Raw genomic sequence first — 23,767 nt, forward strand, 5'->3', positions numbered from 1 at the left:
AGAGAGAGAAAAAAAAAAATATATATATATATATACACACACACACACACACACACTATTTAAAAATCTATACCACGGATTAAGCCAGAGAATGATGTGAATTTCAAAATTTCCGCCGTTCGAGTATGGTCAAATTCTTTATTAAAGAGGACAATGAAGGCTTCTGCCTTTCCATCGCTTGAATGGATTGAGAACTTTATTATTTATTATAATATTTGAGCACTCTAAAGGTTAAATCAATTGATAAATATATTCACAAATTGTTGGTGTTCTTAATAACCTTTTAAACTATATCGTGAGCATTATTTGGTCAGAGTACTCCATCTTCGGTCTTTTGAGAGAAAAAAATAGAACCGAAACAAATGTAACTTCAACACTGAGACATAGAGGGTGGATGCTGCGAGAACTGAATGCACTGAGTTGCTATAAAAATTGAAGGTTTAAAATTAAAGAGATTTAAGCAAATGAAAATGGGAAACTTAGACGGCGGAAATAAGATTAAATTCGCCATATTAACAATATAAAGCAATAAAAGTAGACTCGCAACACCCCCCATCAATTCAGAAACAAACTATATCAAGCGATAGATTTTAATAAGATAATGTTGATGGAGCAATAAAAAGATATAATCAGCTTATGGAAAAGAAATGTACATATGAAAGTTAACTTCTAATGTTCAATCTAGCATGCAAATGTTAAACTTCTGTTCCTCTAAAACCATTTACTGCTAGTTTTTGAGGATTTTGTCTCTGTAGATACCCCGTCTAGCCACCTTTGATCAAGAGTTGACAAGACCATTCTCTTTTTTGTATTTCTGGAGCTCGTCTTGGGCACATACAAGCCTATATAAGAGAAGCTAACTAAAAATTATTTCGATCCAATAACCTTAATTGTTGTATATGGTATGCAGATATAGTCACAAGTACCTCCACTGTAAATCAGTTATCTCTCGAAGCAATTCCTTTTCACGATCATGAGCTACCTCCAGCTAGAAAACCAAGAAATACTAAAACTGGTAAATCAACGTGTAAAAGGTAATATACCAACGAAACATACAGGACATTTAAGGTTTAGAAGAGCTAAACGAAAATCTAAAGGAAAAAGCAAATATAGTAATGAAAAATTTAATGCTTAAAGGTGAATTATTTGATATTGAATGTTGACTCAACAATTATTCTTAAGCGAGTCATGCAAGAGTAATTCAAACTACAAAAAATGTTAACAGACATAATTCCCAGTGAATACCACAAAATGATTGAATAAGTAAATCATCTAATAGATCAAAGCTTGTAATGGGTATTGTTGAAGAGGAAGGGAATCTCTAGCAAATCTACACATCAGTTTAACATATGTTATCATGAGCTAAAAATCTGAAGGTAACTGTAACGACCTCCGATTTTCCCAATCTTGACCATTCTCCCAGGGGCTATTCACTTGGAGATGTTAGCTTACATACCGTCAGGTTGTGCTTCACTTGCCATACTGACACCAACATCCCATTGAAGTCTCTTTAGAAAGGAAAGGTCTTGAGTTCTAATCCCTGAGGACACGAATTAAAAATCCTGTTGGGGCCTAACCCCAGTAGACAGTACATAACCTAACCCCAGTAGACAGTCGTGTAGTTACAATAAAATTTGACACTGCAACGGTAAACAAAATGTTGATAATATTTATTGAATTATCACATCTAAAAGTTTAAGTTATTAAGAAGGGATAGAAATTATTCCTTAATTTTTTTCTTTATTTCTAGGCATGTTAAATTCATTTTTTCATCAAAGCCCATACACATGCGCAATTTAATAATTTAGTAGTTGCGAGACATGAACTCGACCCACCTCATGTAAAAGTTTAAGCCATTAGAGAGAAGGAAAATATATTTATTTAAAATATGTTTTGACAAATTTCATCTACTTAATGGCAACCTTATAACAATATATACCAAAGATTTCTCCTCCATGCCAGGGTTCATCGACGCACATCCCACATCTGCAGAAAAGGCTAAACACTTGGGTGAGAACAAAAAATTGATGTAAATGAAAAATCTCGAGATACAATGATTGCTCACACCTGTAGAGCCACGTCCGGTGATTTGCTTCATGAGACTAAGAATACAGTCCTGTTGGGGAGGGGAAGTAAAGAAAAAATAGGAGAGTAAGAAAAATGAATGGAAAAGAAGATTGCAACTTCGTGACTAGCCCATACCCTTTGAAGAATGTTTGTATGCAAAACAGACTGCAAAGCAGGAAAAAGAGCTAGACCAAAAGGATTTGATAGTGTAGCATCGGGTGGCAATGGTGGAGAATTAGCAGGATGCTGAGATGTCACCTACATAGCCCACAATGCATGCATAAGATGTTCTAATTGAAAACAATAATTGTGGTGTAAATTGTGTTGAGAGAAGATTTAACAAGTCATAAACTCGACCAGTACTAAATTTTTAATTTGAAGATGTCTTAAAGCACGTACTTCTAATTATCTCGAGGTTCCAAAAAACGAGTGGTAGAATCTCAAAATCAAAACCATTTTGAAGCAAGATATCGCTTAGAAATCATCTATTAGTAAACCATTATAATCTAAATACATTTCTTTGTTATCTCGAGAATTTTTGTACTTTTTGTTAATTAATATAACCAGTAATAAAGTCAAATGCTATATAGAAATTTGCATTTCAACATTATAGCTATAAAAAACAAAAGTCTCTGGTTGTTATTGAATATAAGAAGTCATTTATCAGGATTCATCTTCCCACTGAACTGGATCCTCAAAAGTAGAAGGAATGTAAGCTATGGACTATGGTTATGCAGTGCAAGTAGTTTCTTAGTTTAATTAGGTATCTTTGTGTCATTCCTCTATAAATCTCCCTTGTACAATACATTCTGTGCATGAAGAATAATAGAGTCAGTTTTCCTAATATGATTTCAAATACAAACCTGCACGCTGTGGCTTTTGTGTAGCACTTGAGCTGGAACCACCTACAGGAATGAAATAATTAGTCCGAACCAATTATAAACAAGATTAATGACATTGAGACCCAAATACTAACCTTTTCAACATCAACATTTTCAGATGTAACCTTGAAACGTCCTTTTTGTTGAACAACTGGACACTTTTCCTTCTCGTCAAGTTCATCACTGTTTGCTGCATCATAAATGTGCAGACATGTATTATAAGAATCTGACACCAAATTTAATGTTCTTTGAATCCAAAAGTTCAAAATGATAAAAGTAACTCGTCTGGTGCTCTTGAACCTTTTGAAATCATTTGCAATTGCACATCATCTACTGTTTGAGAAATGGAAGGTCCATTGCAACAGGATGAGGTTTGGGGTTCACTTTGGAGTTTATCACTAAATAATGAAAAGAAAATAATTCAAGCTTGTTAGAAAAATATGACATAAAATTTTATATATGCTTTGCAAATAAATAACTTAAACAGAACTTTAGAACCCAGAAAGTGCATGAATTAGTAATTCTAACTGCAACTATTGGTAGATTCTAAATGTTATGCTGTTAAATGTCTCCTTTCAAAATACTAATTGACAAGTATAAAAAAGCACGAAATTCTTGTACCGCACCAATCCCTTAACGTAAAGATCCAACCTTCGTGCCTAATCTGTTAACCTATGTATTAGCCGCTATGGAAGAGCTTGAGCCCATCTTACCTCTCATGAATTTTTGTTGCGTCCTTCGGATTTGAAGCGATGACATTTCCCTTATGATAGACTTAAGTTGAATCTGAATACCAATTGTTCCATCCGACCAACCCTTTTTTTATAAATAGACTTCTACCTGTATCTCTAACCGGATTTTCTTATAGCATTAGCTATTGCGTGCATAATAAAGCAACATTCTCAATCTTAGAGTACTAAACATCAATTTGAAAATTTTGATGCAAATTTCTTTTAGTTCATGAAGAGTCTGCCTGTCTTCCTGACTCGATAAATGTTGAGTGTTAGTCTTTGATGATAAAAAGGGTATTTAATCTCCTAGGAATGCCTAGCCCAGGAACTTATCAAAACACAATCACTAGAATAGTGCAGTGACAATATATAATGAAGGCAAAGCACTTCTCTAGCAAAGTAACTTCACAACTAAATAGAATTTCATTGGGAAACCAAGTCGACCAAAAATCCTAGGATCAAATCTATGTATGGCTAAGATGCACTTTCCATGCCAAATTGTAATTTTCCACAAAGGTAGGATATCGACAGGTTAAGGACGCGTCAAATTAATTTCTTAAAAATTGTACTTATTACACACATACATACATACATACATACATGTATGTATGTATGTATATATATACATATGTAGTAGATGTAAAAGAATCGACATGAAGTTTATAGAACATTTCTCACATTATATTGACTTTTTTGGACAAATGTTCTAATAATAAAAAATTTCTTCAATTTTATATTCTAATTCGTAAAATAAGACTTTCCTTGTCCTTGATGTGTCAAGGGCATGTTTCTTGCATGTTAGAACTAAAAAGAATATCAACAATATAGTGCATGCTACTTCACATGTTGGATATGTGCCTGTGTAGTATGCCTAAAGTGTCCCTCTAATGTTGAAAATTTAAAACACATATAAGAAATAGGACATGCCATGTTTGTGCAGGACACAACTTAGTGTGTTACAGATACAAGTGTGGGATATGGACATGTCGTCCTCCTAGGATTACCCAGGCCATGGCCTAAAAGATTTTTGAGAAGCTCATAAAGGTCCATTTACTAGTCAGGGTCATAAAGGCCTATATGAGATCTTAACAATGTCACGACATGCTCAACTATCTCTTAACCTAGCTATGTTAGGCTCTTTAACCATTGTTGTAGCTCACCATATGTATTCCATGTACTATAAAGAAAAATGAGGTAAATTGGATAAATATCCAGACTTTCTATTATTATTATTATTATTATATATATAGAGAGAGAGAGAGAGGATCCTTTTCCTGACAAGGGGGGATTACAAAGTTTTCTCCAAATCCTGGAATTTCTTGAATCTTCAAAAAAACGACTTCATAAATTTTAGTACTAGTAATGATATTGACTGTGAATCATTCAAATGGGGATTCCTTGCTTTGCTTCATAGATGTATAAAATAGACTTCTAAACACATCTTCATCAACAAGAATTTCCACTGGAATTCAAGTTGGTTAGTATTACGCGTATATCCAAGAGTAGAGAAAGAGGAAGCCTATATGTAAATCGAGATAAACCAAGTGGAAATTTAAACTAGGATTGAGTCAAATTTCATACAAAAAAGTGAATCAAAAGTTACAGTTCTCATAAAAGTAAAACTAACAATTTGTAAAAGACAACCAGTATTCCTACAATGTTTAAAGGGATCGCTACTACCACGCTTGACTTTTTATTAGAATAATGTTTGGCTGAAATCATCTTTTTTCGATTGGAAAATGCACATTAACAAACTTAAAAATGAATGGAAGAGAACTAATTCTGTAATTGTACAAGGAACGGATCATTTAAGGATTCAAGTGATTGTGTAAAACAAACATTATACTTCTGATGGGGATATGTAGGAGTTCCCTCTGATAATTTTCCAGTAATATCTGATTCGGGTTTACTTGGCAAATTATTTTCCATGTGATTCCTGCTATCAAGAGACAAATTATGGGATATTTTTTGCTTGCTGGTCGAACTAGCAATGCTTGCATGATCGACGGATTTTTCATGATCAATCCTTAAACAAAATAATAAGTTCAATAACTACTTTTTGATAAACTCTACATAAATAGTACCACAAATGTAAACACTAGGCAACAATTGCATATTACTGAATATTTATTGAAAACAGTAAAAATATAGTTATCAGAATCATACGTGTTATAAACATGATGTAAAGTCTATGGACAACATGAATATATGATATTCATACTTGTTATTAGTGGAGTCCACCGATGAAAGCGAAGCAGGCTGACTATTATCATCCTGTTAAGAATTGTATTGTTAGGCTCCAGAGAAAGATCGAATAGCTATCTGCCTTCATATAGAACAACAAAAATGGTATGAACATACAGAATCTACTACTTCTGAATGTTGACTCGTTAAAGATGATTGACGTTGAAGATGTGATAACTGTTTGGACGAAGATAACTGAAGCTGAAGTTGTTTGCCGTGCATATCTTCATCTTTTGCTGCTATAATATCTTCATCCTTGATCTGAAAACGAGAGAAGATGACATATAATTACTGTCCCAAAAAAATTGGATCAGTCACACAAACTTGAAAAAATGGAAGGCTAAACAGAATTGAATACCAAGGAAGCCTGAGCTTTCATATCATCAACGTTGAAGTTCCAACTACTAATCTCACGTTTATACTCATTCTGCACATATTCTTAAGGGTGTTAAAAATGTAGAAAACAAAATATAACTTAGCCGAACACCTATCATCACAATACATGTCTATAACAACTTCAAAACCCATGAACAGAAGATACAGTTGACGAGTTATTATTCCTGTAAAATTAACAGCCACTTATTAAGATTCTACTTTCAGTTTGACTATTATGCTAATCTATCAACAAAATTTTCACTAAACCTGAGCTTTTATTTACCTGAAAAAATCAATTTATTAGCCATGACCAATTGGAAATGTACCTCACGGATTTGTGGAATGAGAAGTAGCCTAAGAGGTTTGTAAGATGGAAAATAGTCTAAAGTTTGTGATATAGGGAGCAGGGGATTGCGGAGAAATAGAGATGCATCTCAAAAGAGGGTTACATAAATTAAGTGGACTAAGAAAGGGCATATTTAAGTTTTTTAGCGTCCCAATTTCTTAACAAGGCAAAATGAAGTCCTGCCTAGAAATGAGACAATCCAAATAAGCCCAAGGAAAAGAAAAATTACCAATGCATATGCCTCTAGGAATGAGGCAATATTCCAACACAAATATAAAAATCTTGTTTCCTGTACCTGGTAATTTGAGGCTGACCCAACTCATGTCCAAATAAATTCTGATCTTAATGGAAAAGTGGAAATTATATAATGACGACTAAAAGTGTGGTAGCTGTAAATTAATGTAACATGCTCAAGTGGAAATTATATGATGAAGACGTAGAATTTTTTTCGTGATTTATTATGATTTTTAAACATGAGCCAATACAGCTAGTTTGTCGCTTTTTCTATCAAAGTATCTTTTTAAGTCAGATGTCAAGGGAAAGAAAATATTTGAATTACAACCAGCACATAGTCGCCATGTTGTGTAGAACAGATAAAAGAACTCCGCTATCATTAACATACTAGATATTAGTTGTCAAACAAAAAAAAAAAAAACCTAGATATTAGACTATTGTTATTGTTTTACACCAATGTCCTACATTTCAGTAAATGGAAAATCAGAAAGATCATTCATTGTATATCTCCAGTGCATTGATATACCAAGAAAACTATGTGTTAGTCATGGAGCCAAAAATCAAACCTGAGACATTTCCTCTTTCTGCCCATCTGGTATTTTCTTTTGTGCAAGCATATCTTCCTCCTTTCTCTAGGTTAATTTTAAAACATGCATCCATTAATACAGAACATATTGTAGAGGTGATATTTACAACTTATAGTAGTATCATATCCACAGAAGATCACACACCTTTATTGCCTGAAGACGATCACCAAGAGCTGGGAGCCCTTCCAGAAGACTTGCAATATAATCACTTGATCTAGCTTGCTTGAAAAAAGAATGCCTTAATAACTTTTTTGCTGATGGCCTTTTTGATGGATCTTTCACCAAACAACTAGCTATCATCTGCTTAAAAGACTACAGAAACCAAACATAAAGAAAAGGCACGTCCAAAGATTCTTGCAATATTTAATCAATGATTATTACGTATATACCTTAGAAAATTTTTTCTCTCTCTCATAATCGAGACCAGGTGGCGCATTTTGCAAGGTCATAAGCAATACCTGAATAAGTAAAATATAACACATACAATGTGGATCATGGGAAACTAATAGGGCTTCCACAAAACCAGAAAATATGTCATTATAACACTAGCACCTTCATTGGAGGATACTTTGAAAAAGGTGCATGGCCATGTGCAAGCTCCAAAGCAGTTATACCAAAAGACCAAATATCTGCTCTGCAGAAATAGCAAAACATCTAACTCGGTTATATGTTTAAATATTCAATTAGGATAACAAGAATAGACAAATGTAAGCAGCATGTAGACAGACTTGAAATCATAACCATGCAATTGCTCCATGACCTCCGGTGCCATCCTGCAAAACAATAAATATCCTCCAATTACAGGTAACAGATTGATAATGGATGGATTAAGCAGACACTTTACACAAGCAAGATCAACATGTTATTAATGTTTGGAGTTTGCATTAATCTTTATGGAATATATTTTAATCACTCCGGACACATTTGTTGTTTGCCATGTTTCTTGTCATAAAGGACAGACAAAAAGAAGTGAATTCCCGTAAGTGATCAACCACACAAGGAGAAACGATTGCTCAAGTAACAGTAAAATTTGTACACAATTACTGTTTTGACTTATACCAGCAAGGAGTGCCCACAAATGTATTCCTCATGCGATGTCTGTCACCTGAATCAAACAAGCATGCAGAAACACCAAAATCCCCCAGTTTGATTCCACCATGATTATCAATGAGAATATTTCCAGCCTGAAAGAAATGTCGTCGAATGTTAAGCTGATAAGTGTGAAATAGAACTTTATGCTCTATCCTACAACATGTGCCAGTACCCTGGTGTTAATTTACTAATAGGGCATTGGAAAAGCTATCCAGTGATGGTTGAGTGCTAATTGATGCTACTGTTTATTCCAGAATCTATATCAACTTCCATTGCTATAATCGAAAATGTGAACCTTAAATTATGTCAGTGCAGTTAAAGTTTTCTCCTTGTACTTCTAGGAGAAACTATAAACTTTCAGATGAACTGAAGCCACTTCTCTTCTACATATAGCTTCAAATTACAGAAATGAGTTCAATGACACGTTTACCTTGTTGTATCCATATCAATATGCAAAACAGTAGGGAGGGGAAATTACAACTGCCTGAAAGGTTAAATTTACTGAGTTGCATAAAAGCTGTAACAAGTGGACTCGGAAGAAAACTCCTGTAATAATTAAAACTTCATTAGCAGTACAGAGTCAATTAGCAGGGACACTATTTTGGTATTTGTACGAGTGAATTTCAATTTGCAGTAACAAAAAGGATAATCAGTTTTCGAAGTTCAACTACAAGGAATAGAAGGCTACTATAGTAATATCTGATGGAAATGAGTATTCCAGGCACTCTCAATAGGTAATCACATTTATGAGAAAATATTTTAAGGTGTAATTGAGCCTAAGTGTTGATACCAAGCAATATAGAGGGGAGCAACAGAAACTCTAACAAAATGTAAAGAAGATGTTACTTAATGTCCAAACAAAAGCTTTGTTTGTTTGATAAATGAGAAGGAAGTAATATCGAAGCTTTGGTGTTCAAAACAGGAAACAAGAAAGGAGTTCAAAAGCTATGCCTATGATCACGGTGTTGAGATCATTTATGGACAGTTATTATAAAGTATAATATAATGATCTACGTACACTGCCCATGACTTTAGGGATCACTCTGAACCAATCCTATTGCTTCTAAAGGTTTCAGAAACTATTATGAATACATTAATGGATTCGTCAATTTTCCCAAGAAAAAGTCACTATGATGTTAGCAGGTATACACTGCAAGTCTGCAACAATGATTTGTAATTTAGCTGCTCAATAAATGAAGTGGTGCAAAGAAACTGAGGAAAGGATTAACGAAACGACATATTAGGCATTTTAATAAAAATAAACCACTCACTTTAACATCCCGATGAATGTGACCGTGTTGGTGAAGATAGTCCAAGCCCTTCAATGCCTCACGCAAAACTGTAGCAATAACAACCTCCTCGAAACCATCTGGGTGTGAGGCCTTCAATATGTGGAGACAAGAACCTCCGGCCATGTACGGCATTATAACCCATAAATTATGATTTATAACGAAGGAGCAGTGTGATTTAAGAACATTGGGATGATCAACCAGAACCATCGTTTGTGCTTCCCGTGAAATGTTATTCTAGTGGTAAAATGCAAGAATTAAGTCAGAAGTAGTTTTTGTGTTATCCAGGATAAAAAGAACCACAGAATAAACCAAAACAATAATATGTCAAAGGCAAACCAAGTAACTATAGCAGAATAGTTTCCTACAGAATGACCTTAAGGATTATCTCATATTCAATCACAATAAAAATACATAACAAGCCTCCAGATTAAAGTTAGGAATATATATTAAAAACAGATAACGCTAAGGCATGGCAAGATAGGAATCCCACTTGAGCAACAAAGTAAAAACTTCTACTTAATATCAATGTAAGAATGCAACTGCTGATAACATGCTGTCAAATAAGGTACCTTCCAATTTCTTCATTTGTAGAAGGTTGATATATTCAAGGTATTATCAACTTAAGGCCAACTTGACATTTATCCAAACGGAGATGAGATGATTCCAAAAATAGAGGAGTAGAAAATAATTCTTCAAGATTTCTCTTTCAGTAATTCATGGCCAAGCACTAGGTGGCCACTTCATTTAGTGAATTTCTTGAACGCTGACTTCCGTACCGTCTCAATGTGGAGGCCATCAAAAATTGAGACAATAAATGGTTATGAGTTTTCAAGTATATCAGATATTATCACGATTAAAATGTTAGTAGAAACCAATTTAAATTTGAATGCATTTACAAGATCTAAAACCGTCATTTCAAGCTAGCAAACAAAAAACATTCATTCCTAAGGTGGTTTCACATGTAAAAAACAAACTGCACTACTCAAAGGTACATGCACTTAATCGTGAAACAATCTAAGTATGCGAGTGATTGTACGTAAAAACCTCTTAATAGTGCATAATAGCAGGTAACTAACAATCAATACTGTATATTTCAGTTAACCAAAATGGCAAAATACAATCTTTCTTAATACATACTATATTCATATTTTAAACTCAAAGCTTGCACTGAAAAATTCTAAGCAACATCCCAAATTCCTTGAAATACATCACAAGTTGAATTAGCAAAACAATGAAAATTGCGTTAAACCTCTTGGCTAAATTTGAAAACAAGGGAATTACCAGATCACAATTTCCGCGTTCAAAATCGAGAATTTTGATTGCAACAATCTCGTTAAGAGGATTACAAAGAGCGCGATGAACCAAGGCGCTGGCTCCCGTCCCGATCTCCTCATACAGAATGTAATTTTCTGCTCCTATAGGATACTTCTCCTTCTCCTTTTCCATTATATTCAATCCTCAGAACTCCCCAACAGAATATAAAAATTTCAGAAATCCCAATTCTATTCAAAATTTCAAATTCCGCTGTTGACAAACGAAACAATGCAGAATTCAACTTATGATCAATTTTTCTCTCTGTTTGTGTGCAGCGAGTTCAAACATAGAACAAAGTAATGAGTTTACGTCATTGAGTGTGCAACAAAATAGAAAAACAGAAAAAAAAGAAAAGATGAAAATCAAAATTCAGTAAAAGAAGCAACCCGAAAAGAATATGTATAGATACAGTCATACAGATATACATATACATACAATAAGTACATGCGCGTGAGACTGAGATGTTGAGTGAGAAAGAAGGCATTGATGATATCACGAGGAAATACACGAAAATGGCTCTTGAAATGTAGCAAATTTTGACATTGACTTTTGACCCAGTAAATAAATTAAAAAAATTAAGTTTAAAAAAAAACTTTACACTAAAAGGACGATTTTACCCTTCAACGCTATGACTCTCTAATCGATCGACCAAAAAACAAACCTTCGCACGGTCGCCTGAAAATTGACCGATTAACCACCGGCCAACTACACCAACGTCGTAGTAAGCTAAATCGCCGACCAGAAGCACGATCTACACCGAAAAGAACAATACTGGTTAGTTTTTTCGTAAATTTTTGTCAAAATAGAATAATATTACATTTTTTGTCCCGGTTAATTTATTGAATAATATGACATTTAATGGGTTTAATTAGATCTTATGAGCATGAGTAGTTAGATTGTGGACATGTTGGGGTGAAAAATGTGATTTTTTTTGTAATTTTTGGACCTCTATGGCGTCGACAATGACGATTTTCGACGAGTTTCGTGAAAGACGGTCAAAAAACAGTAGGTCAACCCGACTGTTAACAGCGAGTTGACTGTTAGCAGCCACAGTCATGGATCGATTGTTAATAGTCTGTAATTTTTTTTGGAAAATATATATTGATTTTTATTTTTTTTATAATTTTTGTAATTAATTTAATTTTTTATTTCATTAAAACTAAATTATGTTATTTTTTTTTTATAATTATCTTTTATTTAATATAAATAATTGAATATTATCTAAAATTAACAATTTTGTGTTGTTCCCTTTTTTTATGACATAATCTTTAATTTTTTTTTCAAATTTATTTAAATAATATAAATATTTTTTACATTTTTTTAAAATGTATTTAATTTGGAACTTTTTGTTTGTAAATATATTTTCCAAATGATTACAAGATTAATTTTTTTTATAATTAATTTATTTTAATTTGATTAAATAATAATGATGTTATTTATTTATGTAATTTTTATAATTGCCTTTTTTTATATAATTTAATAATTGAATAGATAATGTTGTCCGAAATTAGTAATTTATTTTGTTCCTTTTATTGTTCTTTTATTTTCACCTTTGATTTTTTTCTAATTTATTTAAATAATATTTATATTCTTTAATTTTTTTGAAAATGTATTTAATTTGATTTTTTTTAAATATATTTTCCAAATGTAATATTTGTGATTAATTTTTTTTATAACTAATTTATTTTAATACGTATTGTATGGTAGTTAGAATTCGATTCCCTTGATTTTGTGAGATTATGCTTTATTTTGTTATCTCTTGTTCAATACTTTAACATTTGAATTTTTGCAGGACAGAGTATCATTTAGATGGGGAGTTGAGATGGATGGCGGGGAAGGCTACTTGGAACAGTAGCTTTGAGATTTTTACTACTGTGTTGGAGCTGTTTGATGATCAGCACAGAGATATGCTACGACAGTCCTTCTTGTGGCCATTGTACCAGTTGCGAGAGGTGCACTACTCAGGACAGATCATCGATGCACTTCTATGTCGGCTTCTGAGGTCAGTGGACGGTGATTCCCTCCAGTTTGATCTCGGGGGCAAGGTCGTCAGTGTCTCGACGTTTGAGTTTACATTGATCACTGGACTGAAGATTACGAGCGACGATACAGCCATTGAGAGAAGCAATAGGCTATACGAGACGTACTTCTAGGGACATGGGTCGGTGCTTCTACCCGACTTGATGGTCGCGATCAGGGGGTACGACCAGATGCTAGATAGATTGAAGTTTGGGCTGGTCTACATCCTCGAGAGTGTGATGAGGTGTCATCACAAGAAAACTGCCATCGACATTTTTCATTTACAAATTGTTGACGATATCGATGTGTTCAACAACTATCCATGGGGCCGGAGATACTGCGAAAACACTGTACATGTCTTCACCAGAGCACACTCGAGGCCCAGGGGGTCGATGCGTGAATACGATAAATATGGATTGCCCTTAGCGGTGCAGGTAAATGTTTAATATAATCAAAGTTAAAGTTTTAGTATATTACATTAGTGCATAATAAGTGTATGTGTTACAGATTTGGGTGTATGAGACAGTCCCTGTATTGAGGGCCCGCTTTGCGCAGTGAGGGGAGACACGCTGCCCTCGGATGCATCATTAGAGATCATCGCGAGCGGAGGGATGTCCCACTGGGAAACAGTTATCGGCCCTCCTCGACGATCATCAGGTAAGTATTATGCATTTGCGATTTATATTATACGTAGTTTAAAATTCTGTTTACATGATCGTTAAGTAGTTGAAATGTCAATATGTCAGCTTGAAGTCATACCTGAGTTGACGCCGTCGATGGAAGAGGAGGCTTGGGGTCTTGTGCGGGATTTAGGCGTTTCGTACACCCCAAACGAGGAGATGTCTGATCCGAGTTTGGACCGAGATTGGGTATGTGAATGAAATATAATTTATTAAATATCGTCAACGTATAAATTTATTGAATAATTTGTAAAGTTATTTATGTAGGAGGGCGGTCCAGTTGATCCACGATCACCTCCGTCGAGGGTATCGCCGCCACCATTGACATCACCTTCGTCGAAAGTATCGTCCCCGCCATTAGCATCACCTCCATTGAGGGCATGACCGTCGCCAGTGGCATCACCTCCGCCGAGGGCATCGCCGCAGCCATTGGCATCACCTCTGTCCAGACACCTCCCCCGTGTGTTTCCGGCACATACTGATGTTTTGTATGCTCGTTTGACTGGATTTATAGCAGAGGAGGTCGGCGCGCTACGACGAAATTTGACGGAAAGGGTCAATGATTTGGGACGAGAGTTGACAAGGAGGGTCGACGATATAGGACGAAAGTTGACGGGGAGGGTCGACGATCTATCCCATGATGTTGGAATACTACAGTCTTCCGTTGTCGACCTTCAGGATACAGTAGCGGCGCTTAGAGGAGATTTAACCGGTAGACGATGGGGGGACAGAGGGGATGGCGGAGATCATGATCGAAAGGGTGGTAGAGATGGTGATGGAGAGGGGGGTCACCTACATTTTTGGCTTGATGAGACATTGGAGTCACTGTGGTTGTCTATGGAGGGGGTGGCCCCGACGGGAGGGGCGGAGGAGGTGGCAACGAAGGGGGGAGGCGGAGGAGGTGGCCCCTGAGGTCGAGAGGACGCCCGGCGTGATTGAGGGTAAGAGACATGCTGTTGATGAGACGGAGCAGGTAGTCGGCAAGAGGTTGAAAGTGCCGTCACAGTATGTTGTTTCCCCCTTCACGGCTAAGGCCAAGAGGAGGACGTTCATCGATGGGATGCACCCGAACTTATTCAGAGAGGTGGACAATGCCAAGTGGAAAGCGTTCGAGACAGAGTGACGGAGAAGTATCCCCGGATAAGTTGTATGATTTTAATAAAGCACTGTACACTAACTCTTCTACGCTTATTTTAACATTTCCCTGTTTTTTACAGAGTTAGCCGCACGATAGGTCAAAGGATGGTCTCAGACCCTTACAAGTGGTTCTACGATATCACCACTGTGGGAGCTTGGCTCGCCGACGATGTAAGTGAATTATTCATTTCGTGTATTTTATTTATACGTCACTTTGTGTTTATTAAATGAATAACTCATACTTTTTTGGTGTTTCATGTTGCAGCACATCGACCTGCCCATAGACTTACTGCGAGATCGAGCTCAAAGACATCCAAAATCATTTGATGTCCATGGTCGAGTCATATTAAACACCGAGTTCTTGCGTGCAGTTACCATAGAGTATCAACCGCTCGAACTTATGGATAACGAGTACACGGTGCCAGAATATATGCTTGAGTGGGTGATAGGACCGTCACCGAGTGTCGGGGGAAAATCATGGGAGGGTTGTACACATATGTACATTCCAGCGTGCATCAATAAACACTATGTTACGCCAGAGATCGTTTTTGCTGACTCGACTGTATATGTGTACGATCCAGATAATTCACGTTTGACACAAGGCCAGTTGGAGCAAAATCTGGAGTTCGTGGCTGTAATTATTCCTATGATGGCCGAACGAGTGGAGATAAATGTAAGGTAACTGTTTGCGAATTGTTTGGAACACGACGACAGCGCGACAGTCCGTAAGGTAACTGTTTGAACTTTGTTGTTTTTATATTTCAAATTTAGTTTTTAGTTACACAGTACTGAATTGATTCATTCTTGTTCAATTGCAGTGGCGACTGCGGCATATTTGCCATTAAGTACGTTGAATTTTTAAGTATAGGGCATAAGGTTGATGGAATCAACCAATCGTGGATACAGAACTGGAAAAAGAAGCTAGCATGTAATTTGTTCGAATTTAATGCTAACCCGTAAATTTGTATTAAATATATGTAACATTTCAATTATAAATTTAATTATTTTTTGTGATTATAAAATAATTGTTAATTTGTGTTTAATGTATGTAACATTCACATTGGAAATTTAATTATATTTTTTGTTTTGTTATTTTACACGTAGGTCGAGTATGGAACTATTTTTTTCATACGAATCATCATAAATACCATTTATATAAAAATAAATATTGAACATCGAAAATTTATAAAGAACAAATATTGAACAGTGTAAAGTAAAATGAAATATTAATCATTTAACGTACATGTCTAATCGTCATTTAGGGGAATTTAACTGGTACAAAATTGTCGAGTATGCCCTACGGCTCTGCACTTGCCACACCTACGCGGTCGAGAAAACTCTCCGATATATGGTATTCTAGATGTACTTGAAAGTCCAGGACCACGCGGTTCAATTGTTGGTGGCAACAAATTATGAAATGGGAGAATGTGTTAGGAAACTTCCTACTCGGCTTCATTCGGCAGAGGAAATATAGTCTCAGCATATGCTGTTCTCTAAGACTCAGTCGTATAATACAAAGAGCATAACGTTCTCGCAGTAAAGCCTCGATACATGACCACCGCAACTGCATGTTCACATAGAAAACTCTCCAACTGAAATCTCGTACAAGTGCATGTGTTATCAGTCAAGTCCACCATATATGCCGTATTACGTGCACATTGCACGGAAAAGCGAAACTCATCTAGTGCTTCCACATTCAACTTACTCGCAAACTCTGCCGGCTTAAATAGTTTCTCCTCTTGAGCTGGGGCCAACATGCTAGTGCAACTCAGTGATGCCACACGTCGGTCATGAAACCACTATTGTAGCTTGTTACGAAAGTTCTTAATCATTGCGAGAATTGGTAACTCTCTATCCTTCTTAAACAATGCATTGAGAGACTCCGCGTTATTCGACGTCATCATATTGTATCGACATCTTGAAAAATATGACTGCGCCCAATGTTCGTCAGATACTCCAACGCCGGTAATGATTTACTTCCTATCTCGATCATGAACTTATTACACTCTTCAACATTGTAAGCTTCGGCTGCTCTCCTGAACAATGAAACGATGCCTGTGCCCCGATATCTAGTCTTCAAATTACCTTATATTTGGTACATGCAATACCCGTGATATGCCTCGAGAAAAACTTCAGCGATACCGTTTATTATATACTGTCCCCGATCGGTTACAAAGGCAAGGTCTTCGACTTCCCTGATCACTTCCCTCAGTTTAGAAAATAACCAACGCATGGACAGATCATTCTCGCTGTCGACTATGCCGAATGCAATAGGGTAAATTTGGATGTTGACGTCTTGACATGTAACAATAATTAATTTGCCTTGATATTTAGCTTTCAGAGTTGTACCATCAATTAGAATTACGGGTCGCATTGCATTTCGAAGACCCCGAATACATTGTCCGAGAGCCATGAAGAAATACTTAAAACAATTATCGCCCCTCGTCTCAATAAAAAATGTCGTGTCAGGATTAGTTGTCCCCATGTTATGGCAATACCTAGCCAATTTAGTATAGCTCTATTCAGCCGATCCCATTAAATCCTCCAACGCACATTCTTTAGCCTTCCAAGCTTTCTGGTAGCTCATGACCACTCCATACTCTCGACGGATGTCATTAATGATGTCCGAAGGTATGTAGATCGTTCGTGGGTCCTGATACTTGTACATTATCTGTCGATCAATAAACCATGCTCAAGCTTGCCTGTGATCGTTTCGAAGAATTCCCACTTCGCAAGTATGTTCCTGTGAATACTTGCGAATTACGAAGCACTCATTTGTGTCCATCTTAGTTGCTCTCAAGCGCCAATTGCAACTGTCTTCGACGCAGGCAACTGTCAACAATGACTTGTTTGATTTCTTTACCTTGAACTCAAAGTTATATTTTAATGTCAGTCGGTGCACAGCTTCCTACAAATCTTTCTTGGTTTCAAACAGTTGCTCGACCTGCAAGTCCTCATCATCAGGAGCCACACAGAAAGAATTGGAGGACGGTCCACTTGTTCTAACCCGTGAGCTCCCACCCACCTCATGTCTCTATTGGGATAAAGCAATCAAATTCTCATTTGTAAACTCATTTATATTCTCATTGTCTTCAACTGTCGATAGAATTCTATGCGTAACAGTGACATCACGATCAGGAGCAACTGTCTCAGGAATAACCACATCGTCCGCAGGAACTATCTCCACTGTCTCCCAAAAACCTCGGTCATTATTGTCCGCCCTATTTGAATCTTCACGTTCACCTTCGATAACATCCTTCTTAACTAAAGTCACACCAAGAGCAATCGGAGTCCGATGCATTTTATTCAATTCTAATAGATAATTCAATTCAGCATCATTAGTAACGACTACCGGTGGAATCGGAATGGATGAATCCCCATAACCGTTAAATAGATATCTCAATTGCATATCGTATTGAGATTGATTGACATTCAACTTATTTTGTAAATCGTTATACGTTTCTAAGTATGATGTACTATCTGTTATGGGAATTTCAATACAACCACATTTGTCACTCGTCCATCTCCACTCCCACCGATTATTTTCATTCAATTCGAAATCACCGAAATAACAGATGGGGATTATCATATCTGCATGAAGAAATAGATTTAATCAACTTCATTTATTCATTATAAGATAAAATCAGTGCCAACAAAAATCAATGCAGAGTCGGTGTTAATTGGCTGTTAAACAGCCGACTGCCGACTGTTTGGCTGTTTTTGCGCAGGAATTCTTCTACGGTTCTAAAGAAAAATTTTATACATCTGCTCAATTTTTTTTGATAGGTAAGATCTGTTAAAAAAAAATTATGCTAACTACTAAGTCGACATAAAATTTCTCTATTCAAACGTATACTAATTTACTGAAAATAAAATTAAACATGCATAAATGTACTCACCGATTTGAAATAATTGATATGAAAAAAATTCCCGACTTCAACGTTTCAAAGTTTTTCTAGATTTTGAGATTCAAGCAGATGAAAAGATGAGAGTTTTTTTGTGTTGGAAGCTCATTTTGAAGTTTTTATAAGTGGGGAAGTGTTTGATTTTCTATTATTAACTAAAAGGGTAGTAAAGTTCTTTCAACAATATATTATTTTGTAATTGTACTAAACATTTAAGGGCATCTTTGTTTTTTACCATACAAGAGGCCAATGTCATAATATTCATGATTTTGAAAGTCAAAGTGGAATTTAATTCCTTTGACTGGGTCAAACTTAAAAGTCAAGGGTTTGCTTACTCCGCTTTCTCGTGATAGAGAGAGAAAGAAAAGGGGGCGGCGCTAGCGGTTCGCCGCCAACATGGCCGAAGGTGGCGAAGGGAGCGTTTGGCTTTATGAAAAGGAACCCCGCCACTTGTGACGTCTGTATACGGTCTCTCTTTTCCGCTTTTCTATTTGTAGTTATGTTTCATGAACATGTGTAAATTTTAGACATGTGGAGTGTAATTATACTTGGGAATTGGTATAAATATGTACGGGTCGGTTCAAAAGTGACCCGTCCATGTAACGAATCGGCGTGGTCATGTCAGTCCGGCCCCAAGACCAGCTAACTCGGGTTATGGGCTGGTTCACGAGCCATTTTTATCGTCTCGTTTCTTTATTGAAGTGACCTCCAATATAAACTCAATGGGTATTGAAGGATGAATACTTGAAATGAAAATTTTAATGTTTTGAAGGATGGATCATCGAGTCGAAAACTTTTAATGTTATTATAAAAGTATATTTGACAGTTAATATATTTATGTCGTTCTAATATTTCTTTTCTTTATAAAAGGTATTAGGGTCGTTATCCTAGTTTCAAAATAATAATAATAATAATAATAATAATAATAATAAAATCTTTAGCATTGATAATGAATACCGCTACAAATTGTATGTTGTTAGGGTTGTCGTAATTATACATATGCCCCCGTTTGGCCCCCATTTCTTGGAAATAAAAATTGGTAGAATGATTTTTTTTGAAAAATGAATGATTGAAAAAGAAGTAAAAATTTTTGATTTACGTGTAATATTATTTTATGTAAGATTGTGTAATTAGAAATAGGAGAGAAAAAAATAAAATGTAATTAATAAAGGTCGAACGGAGGCTATGTCTGGTTTCATTAAAAGTTATAATATATAGTCAAACTCAAACTTATTTTATAAGAACTTGGTCAGACTAGACTATTGGACTGACGAAACTCATAACTACCCATAATTTAGGGTCCGTTTGGTGCACATTTTTGTTGATGAAAATGCATTTTAAACATCAAATCGCGGGTCCCCCATGAGAGTGTAGAAGTCAAAAATTGTGTGCTGATGTGACGGAAAAAATGCATTTTTGGCTCCAAAAATGCGTACCAAACAGGGGCTTAACCTTTTTCCATTTATTGAGCCCGCTTGGTAATAATTTTTCATCATAAAAAATTAAATTTTTATCGTTATTTCACTATTTTAGTTATTATTTTTTACTTTTTTATTCACAGATAAGATCCATTTTTCTCTCTAATAATCAAAAAATCAATTCTCATAATTACTACCAAAACATGCCCTAAATGTCTCCATCTTGATTCAACCCCTGAATCCCTAACTTATTTATCTACTAGTTTTAAAATATTGACATAATTGAGCCGTAATAAGTCTATGTGAAATTGATCGTCTAAGTACTAGAGGATGTGACACACTACAATAGGTGGTATAATTAATTTTGTAACTAATGGATATCTCCCACCATTTATTGTAGTGTGTCACCCAAGTGCTTAGTAGGTCAGTTCTGAAAGTTTATATGGTCCAATACTATGATATACTTTGGCCCGACCCGGCCCGACCCGAATGAATTGACCAATTGATGTGGCCCTCCAAAATGGACTCGTTTTACTTCTACCCAATCAAAATCTAAAGCAGAAAACCCAGATTTGGGAATTGAAAGCTAGTCAGAAACAGTGCGTGTAATCACTTCCTAAAACCCTAAAGCTGAAAAATAATCCTGATTTGGAGGAATTGATACAAGACTGTTGTTTTTCTGTGTTAAAAGTGGATTCGATCATTACCAGCTCGGATCATTGGCTAGACTTTCATTTCTCAATTCGTAAATTCCTTTGTCTATTTCTCTTTTCACACACGCAAAGATTATATTTATATATGCATTTGTACGTGTCACATGTGGGTGCTTAATAATCACGGATGCTTGCAGATCTGTTCGATTTAACTACTTATATATAGGTTGTATGTGTATAAGTTTTGTGAACATATTACCTTTGCGATTGAGATGATAAATTATTTGGATTCTATTTCAGGGCGAATCAACCGAACTGGAACTTTTCGGAGTTGTTTTGGATTTAGTGAATGACGTGTTGATATAAAAACTGGATGGTGGTGATTGATGAATTGGATTGTAGATCAACTTGAGTTATAGAGATTTAGAAAATTAACTAAGGTGCAATTGGGAAAAAGAAAGACCAATAAATGCCTTTTGTGGTGTTTGTGTTAAGTACATTGAATTTAAGAGCCTATTGTGTAAAGTCACAAGTAGCCAAATCGGAGGGAACACGTTCTGCAAAAGTATTATCTCATTATATACTTAAGGAGAGAATATTTGGCATTTCTTAGAGAACTCTGTTAGTCAAATTCAGTCACTAGCTAATTCTGAATCAGCTCATAGCAGAAGTGATCAGCAGCCTAAATGATACATGTGATGGGATCGCTAAAAAGAAAAATTCAGGCGATGGAACTGATGAAGTTCTTAGACATGCTGACCATATGACCCTTTTCGCTTTTCTTAGAACTCATGACCTGGTTACTACAGTCATCTGTCCATTAGTTTTTTCTAAAGTTGTATGCATTGTCATTCTAGGATTAGTGCTGTGTGTCTTGCTGCAAAGTATTGCACCTAATTATATTTTTCTTGCAGAGTGTGTCAATATTAACCACAAAAAGTCTAAGCAATTATATTAGGCACGTTATTACTTGAAACACAGAAGTGCTTCAGAGTCGTGAACAAAGTGGATTCATACGTTTCTGTGAAAGTTTAACTGACACGTTAAAGGCAATCTTCATCTCACCTGGCTGGTATTCTGGACAGCCTCAGTAAATTGCTGCTTCCATAGCTTGAGTAAATGGGTTTCAATTCGTTGTTGATGAATATTTCACACGGACATTTGAAAATTCGTCGGTATATTTAAAATCCAGTAATTACCTATAAATTCAGTATTGGCTACATGTTGGTAACTGTTAGACCTCTAAGTTACCTAAACCTTTGGTTGTCTTTCTGTGTCTTATTATTTTCATATTTTGTCATATAAATTGTACTCGGTTAGAGTTTGTCCGCAGGAGATAAAGTTCGTCTTTTGATCATTTATGTGTTCTCCTTGTCCACGTAAGTTCAGCTGAATTGAAGTTTCTCTACTAATTTGATCACGTTAAAAACTTGCAGACATTTAGACGTGGAAGCAGAAGGCCATCATATTAGTGATGCCTCTTGACAGCGTAATAACTTCACCTCATAGGAGGTCGCAGACACAGACTGTTTTCTCTTCACCATCATTTAAAAGAGAGAACTCCTCACGGGATGACGAATTAGGAAGCTGTTCAACTCTTCTTCAGCGACACCGATTCCTTCTAACTGCTCTTGCTCTCCTAGCATTTCTCTGCTCTGTATATCTGTACTTTGCTGTCACTCTGGGGGCTCGTGATTCGTGCACTGAAATGACGGGGGCACAAAAAGCATCGTGTCGTTTGCAGCAAGTAAAGGCATCTGTGTCAAAGGGTAAACTAAAAGTCTTCTAGCCTATATTAGTTTTTGACTTTCTTCTTGGAGGCTAGAGCTGAAGTAGTTTGGAATACTTGATAGTTTCATTGGGCTCTATCTCAAGCTCATTGATTTTGATGTACATTAGGAAGTTGTAATGGAAAATTACATGACATTAGCGAACAGGTATGTTCGAATTTGTGGAAAATGAAACTACGGGCTTGATCGAACCCTTGATTATATTTTAACACACAGCCACATTGGGAGTGATTATAATCGATTTGATTAGTTCAAAAAACACGAACTCATTTACGAAAGTATTGAAGACATTAATTCCTCAATCAAGAAGTAACTGTGATAATTTGATTGCAGCATATAAGTTATTATCAAATATTAGTCACACAGACACAAAGTGATTAGAATGTCAGAAAGTCTACCAATAATGAAAGATTAAATTACATACTAGAAAAATAACCAAAGATTCAGTATGAGGTAAGCCCGTAATTAGATGATAATTAATGACGTTAATTATAAACACTCATTAGATATAAATGAATGTCTATTAATTCCAAGTATATTTACATAATAATGAACGTCCAACAGTATTTCAGAAAATGGGTAATAAAAAGTAAAAAAGTTCTTAAGAAAAACATGTCTTAATTTTCTTGCATATAGCTCAACCTGGGTTATCAAGAATATTTCCACCATTGTTGTTCAACTTTGTATTCACAATAGAAGCTCGTGTCTGTTGGGAATCTACTTATACATGCACAGCGGAATTTAAAATATATTTCGATTCCCATCCAATAGATCTCATTGTGTTTGGTTAGGAATTGTGATAAGATTGTACATTTTCCAGATCTGCAATCCTTTTGCTTTTCTTTTCATTCCACAACTTTGATTCGCCACCACAGCTGTCCAATTGTCTAGCCTCCAACGGTAATCCACACAGAGAATTTGATTGCAGCCTCTAGGGTTTTCTCTTATGCTAGCAAGAATAATGAAAACCTTAATGGACCTCAAACCCTAGTTATGTATTTA

General features: G+C 35.7%; 2 protein-coding genes across 14 annotated transcripts; one reads left to right on the top strand and one right to left on the bottom strand.

The window, feature by feature from the left end:
• Positions 1 to 555: 555 nt before the first annotated feature.
• LOC111365472 (serine/threonine-protein kinase BLUS1-like) lies at positions 556 to 11,598 on the bottom strand. 12 transcript variants are annotated; one of them, XR_002697475.1, is made up of 20 exons: positions 11,131 to 11,598; positions 9,829 to 10,083; positions 8,525 to 8,649; positions 8,194 to 8,238; positions 8,018 to 8,099; positions 7,855 to 7,923; positions 7,610 to 7,777; positions 7,445 to 7,510; positions 6,282 to 6,350; positions 6,041 to 6,184; positions 5,901 to 5,953; positions 3,249 to 3,346; positions 3,044 to 3,138; positions 2,931 to 2,972; positions 2,203 to 2,325; positions 2,068 to 2,119; positions 1,923 to 1,998; positions 1,391 to 1,640; positions 927 to 988; positions 824 to 842 (listed from the first exon to the last, which is right to left on the bottom strand). XR_002697475.1 is itself a non-coding variant. In XM_022986055.1 (19 exons), exons 1-19 carry the CDS (start codon positions 11,293 to 11,295, stop codon positions 779 to 781), a joined length of 1,836 nt encoding a protein of 611 aa, XP_022841823.1. In that variant the 5' UTR covers positions 11,296 to 11,597; the 3' UTR covers positions 556 to 778. The 12 variants fall into 12 exon arrangements, 8 of the variants coding, with proteins under 8 accessions (XP_022841823.1, XP_022841906.1, XP_022841936.1 ...); XR_002697514.1 differs by lacking the exon at positions 1,391 to 1,640 and having other exon boundaries at positions 556 to 842; positions 1,923 to 1,986; positions 11,131 to 11,597; XR_002697487.1 differs by lacking the exon at positions 1,391 to 1,640 and having other exon boundaries at positions 556 to 842; positions 11,131 to 11,597.
• Positions 11,599 to 20,843: 9,245 nt separating this feature from the next.
• On the top strand, positions 20,844 to 22,984 carry LOC111365963. Of its 2 annotated transcripts, XM_022986584.1 has the most exons (3): positions 20,864 to 21,067; positions 21,276 to 21,415; positions 22,412 to 22,984. In XM_022986584.1, exon 3 carries the CDS (start codon positions 22,450 to 22,452, stop codon positions 22,762 to 22,764), a length of 315 nt encoding a protein of 104 aa, XP_022842352.1. In that variant the 5' UTR covers positions 20,864 to 21,067; positions 21,276 to 21,415; positions 22,412 to 22,449; the 3' UTR covers positions 22,765 to 22,984. The 2 variants fall into 2 exon arrangements, 1 of the variants encoding a protein (XP_022842352.1); XR_002697565.1 differs by lacking the exon at positions 21,276 to 21,415 and having other exon boundaries at positions 20,844 to 21,067; positions 22,412 to 22,796.
• The last annotated feature ends 783 nt before the right edge of the window (positions 22,985 to 23,767 follow it).

This window comes from Olea europaea, chromosome 1 (assembly GCF_002742605.1).
Source record: "Olea europaea var. sylvestris chromosome 1, O_europaea_v1, whole genome shotgun sequence".
Lineage (NCBI taxonomy): Eukaryota > Viridiplantae > Streptophyta > Magnoliopsida > Lamiales > Oleaceae > Olea > Olea europaea.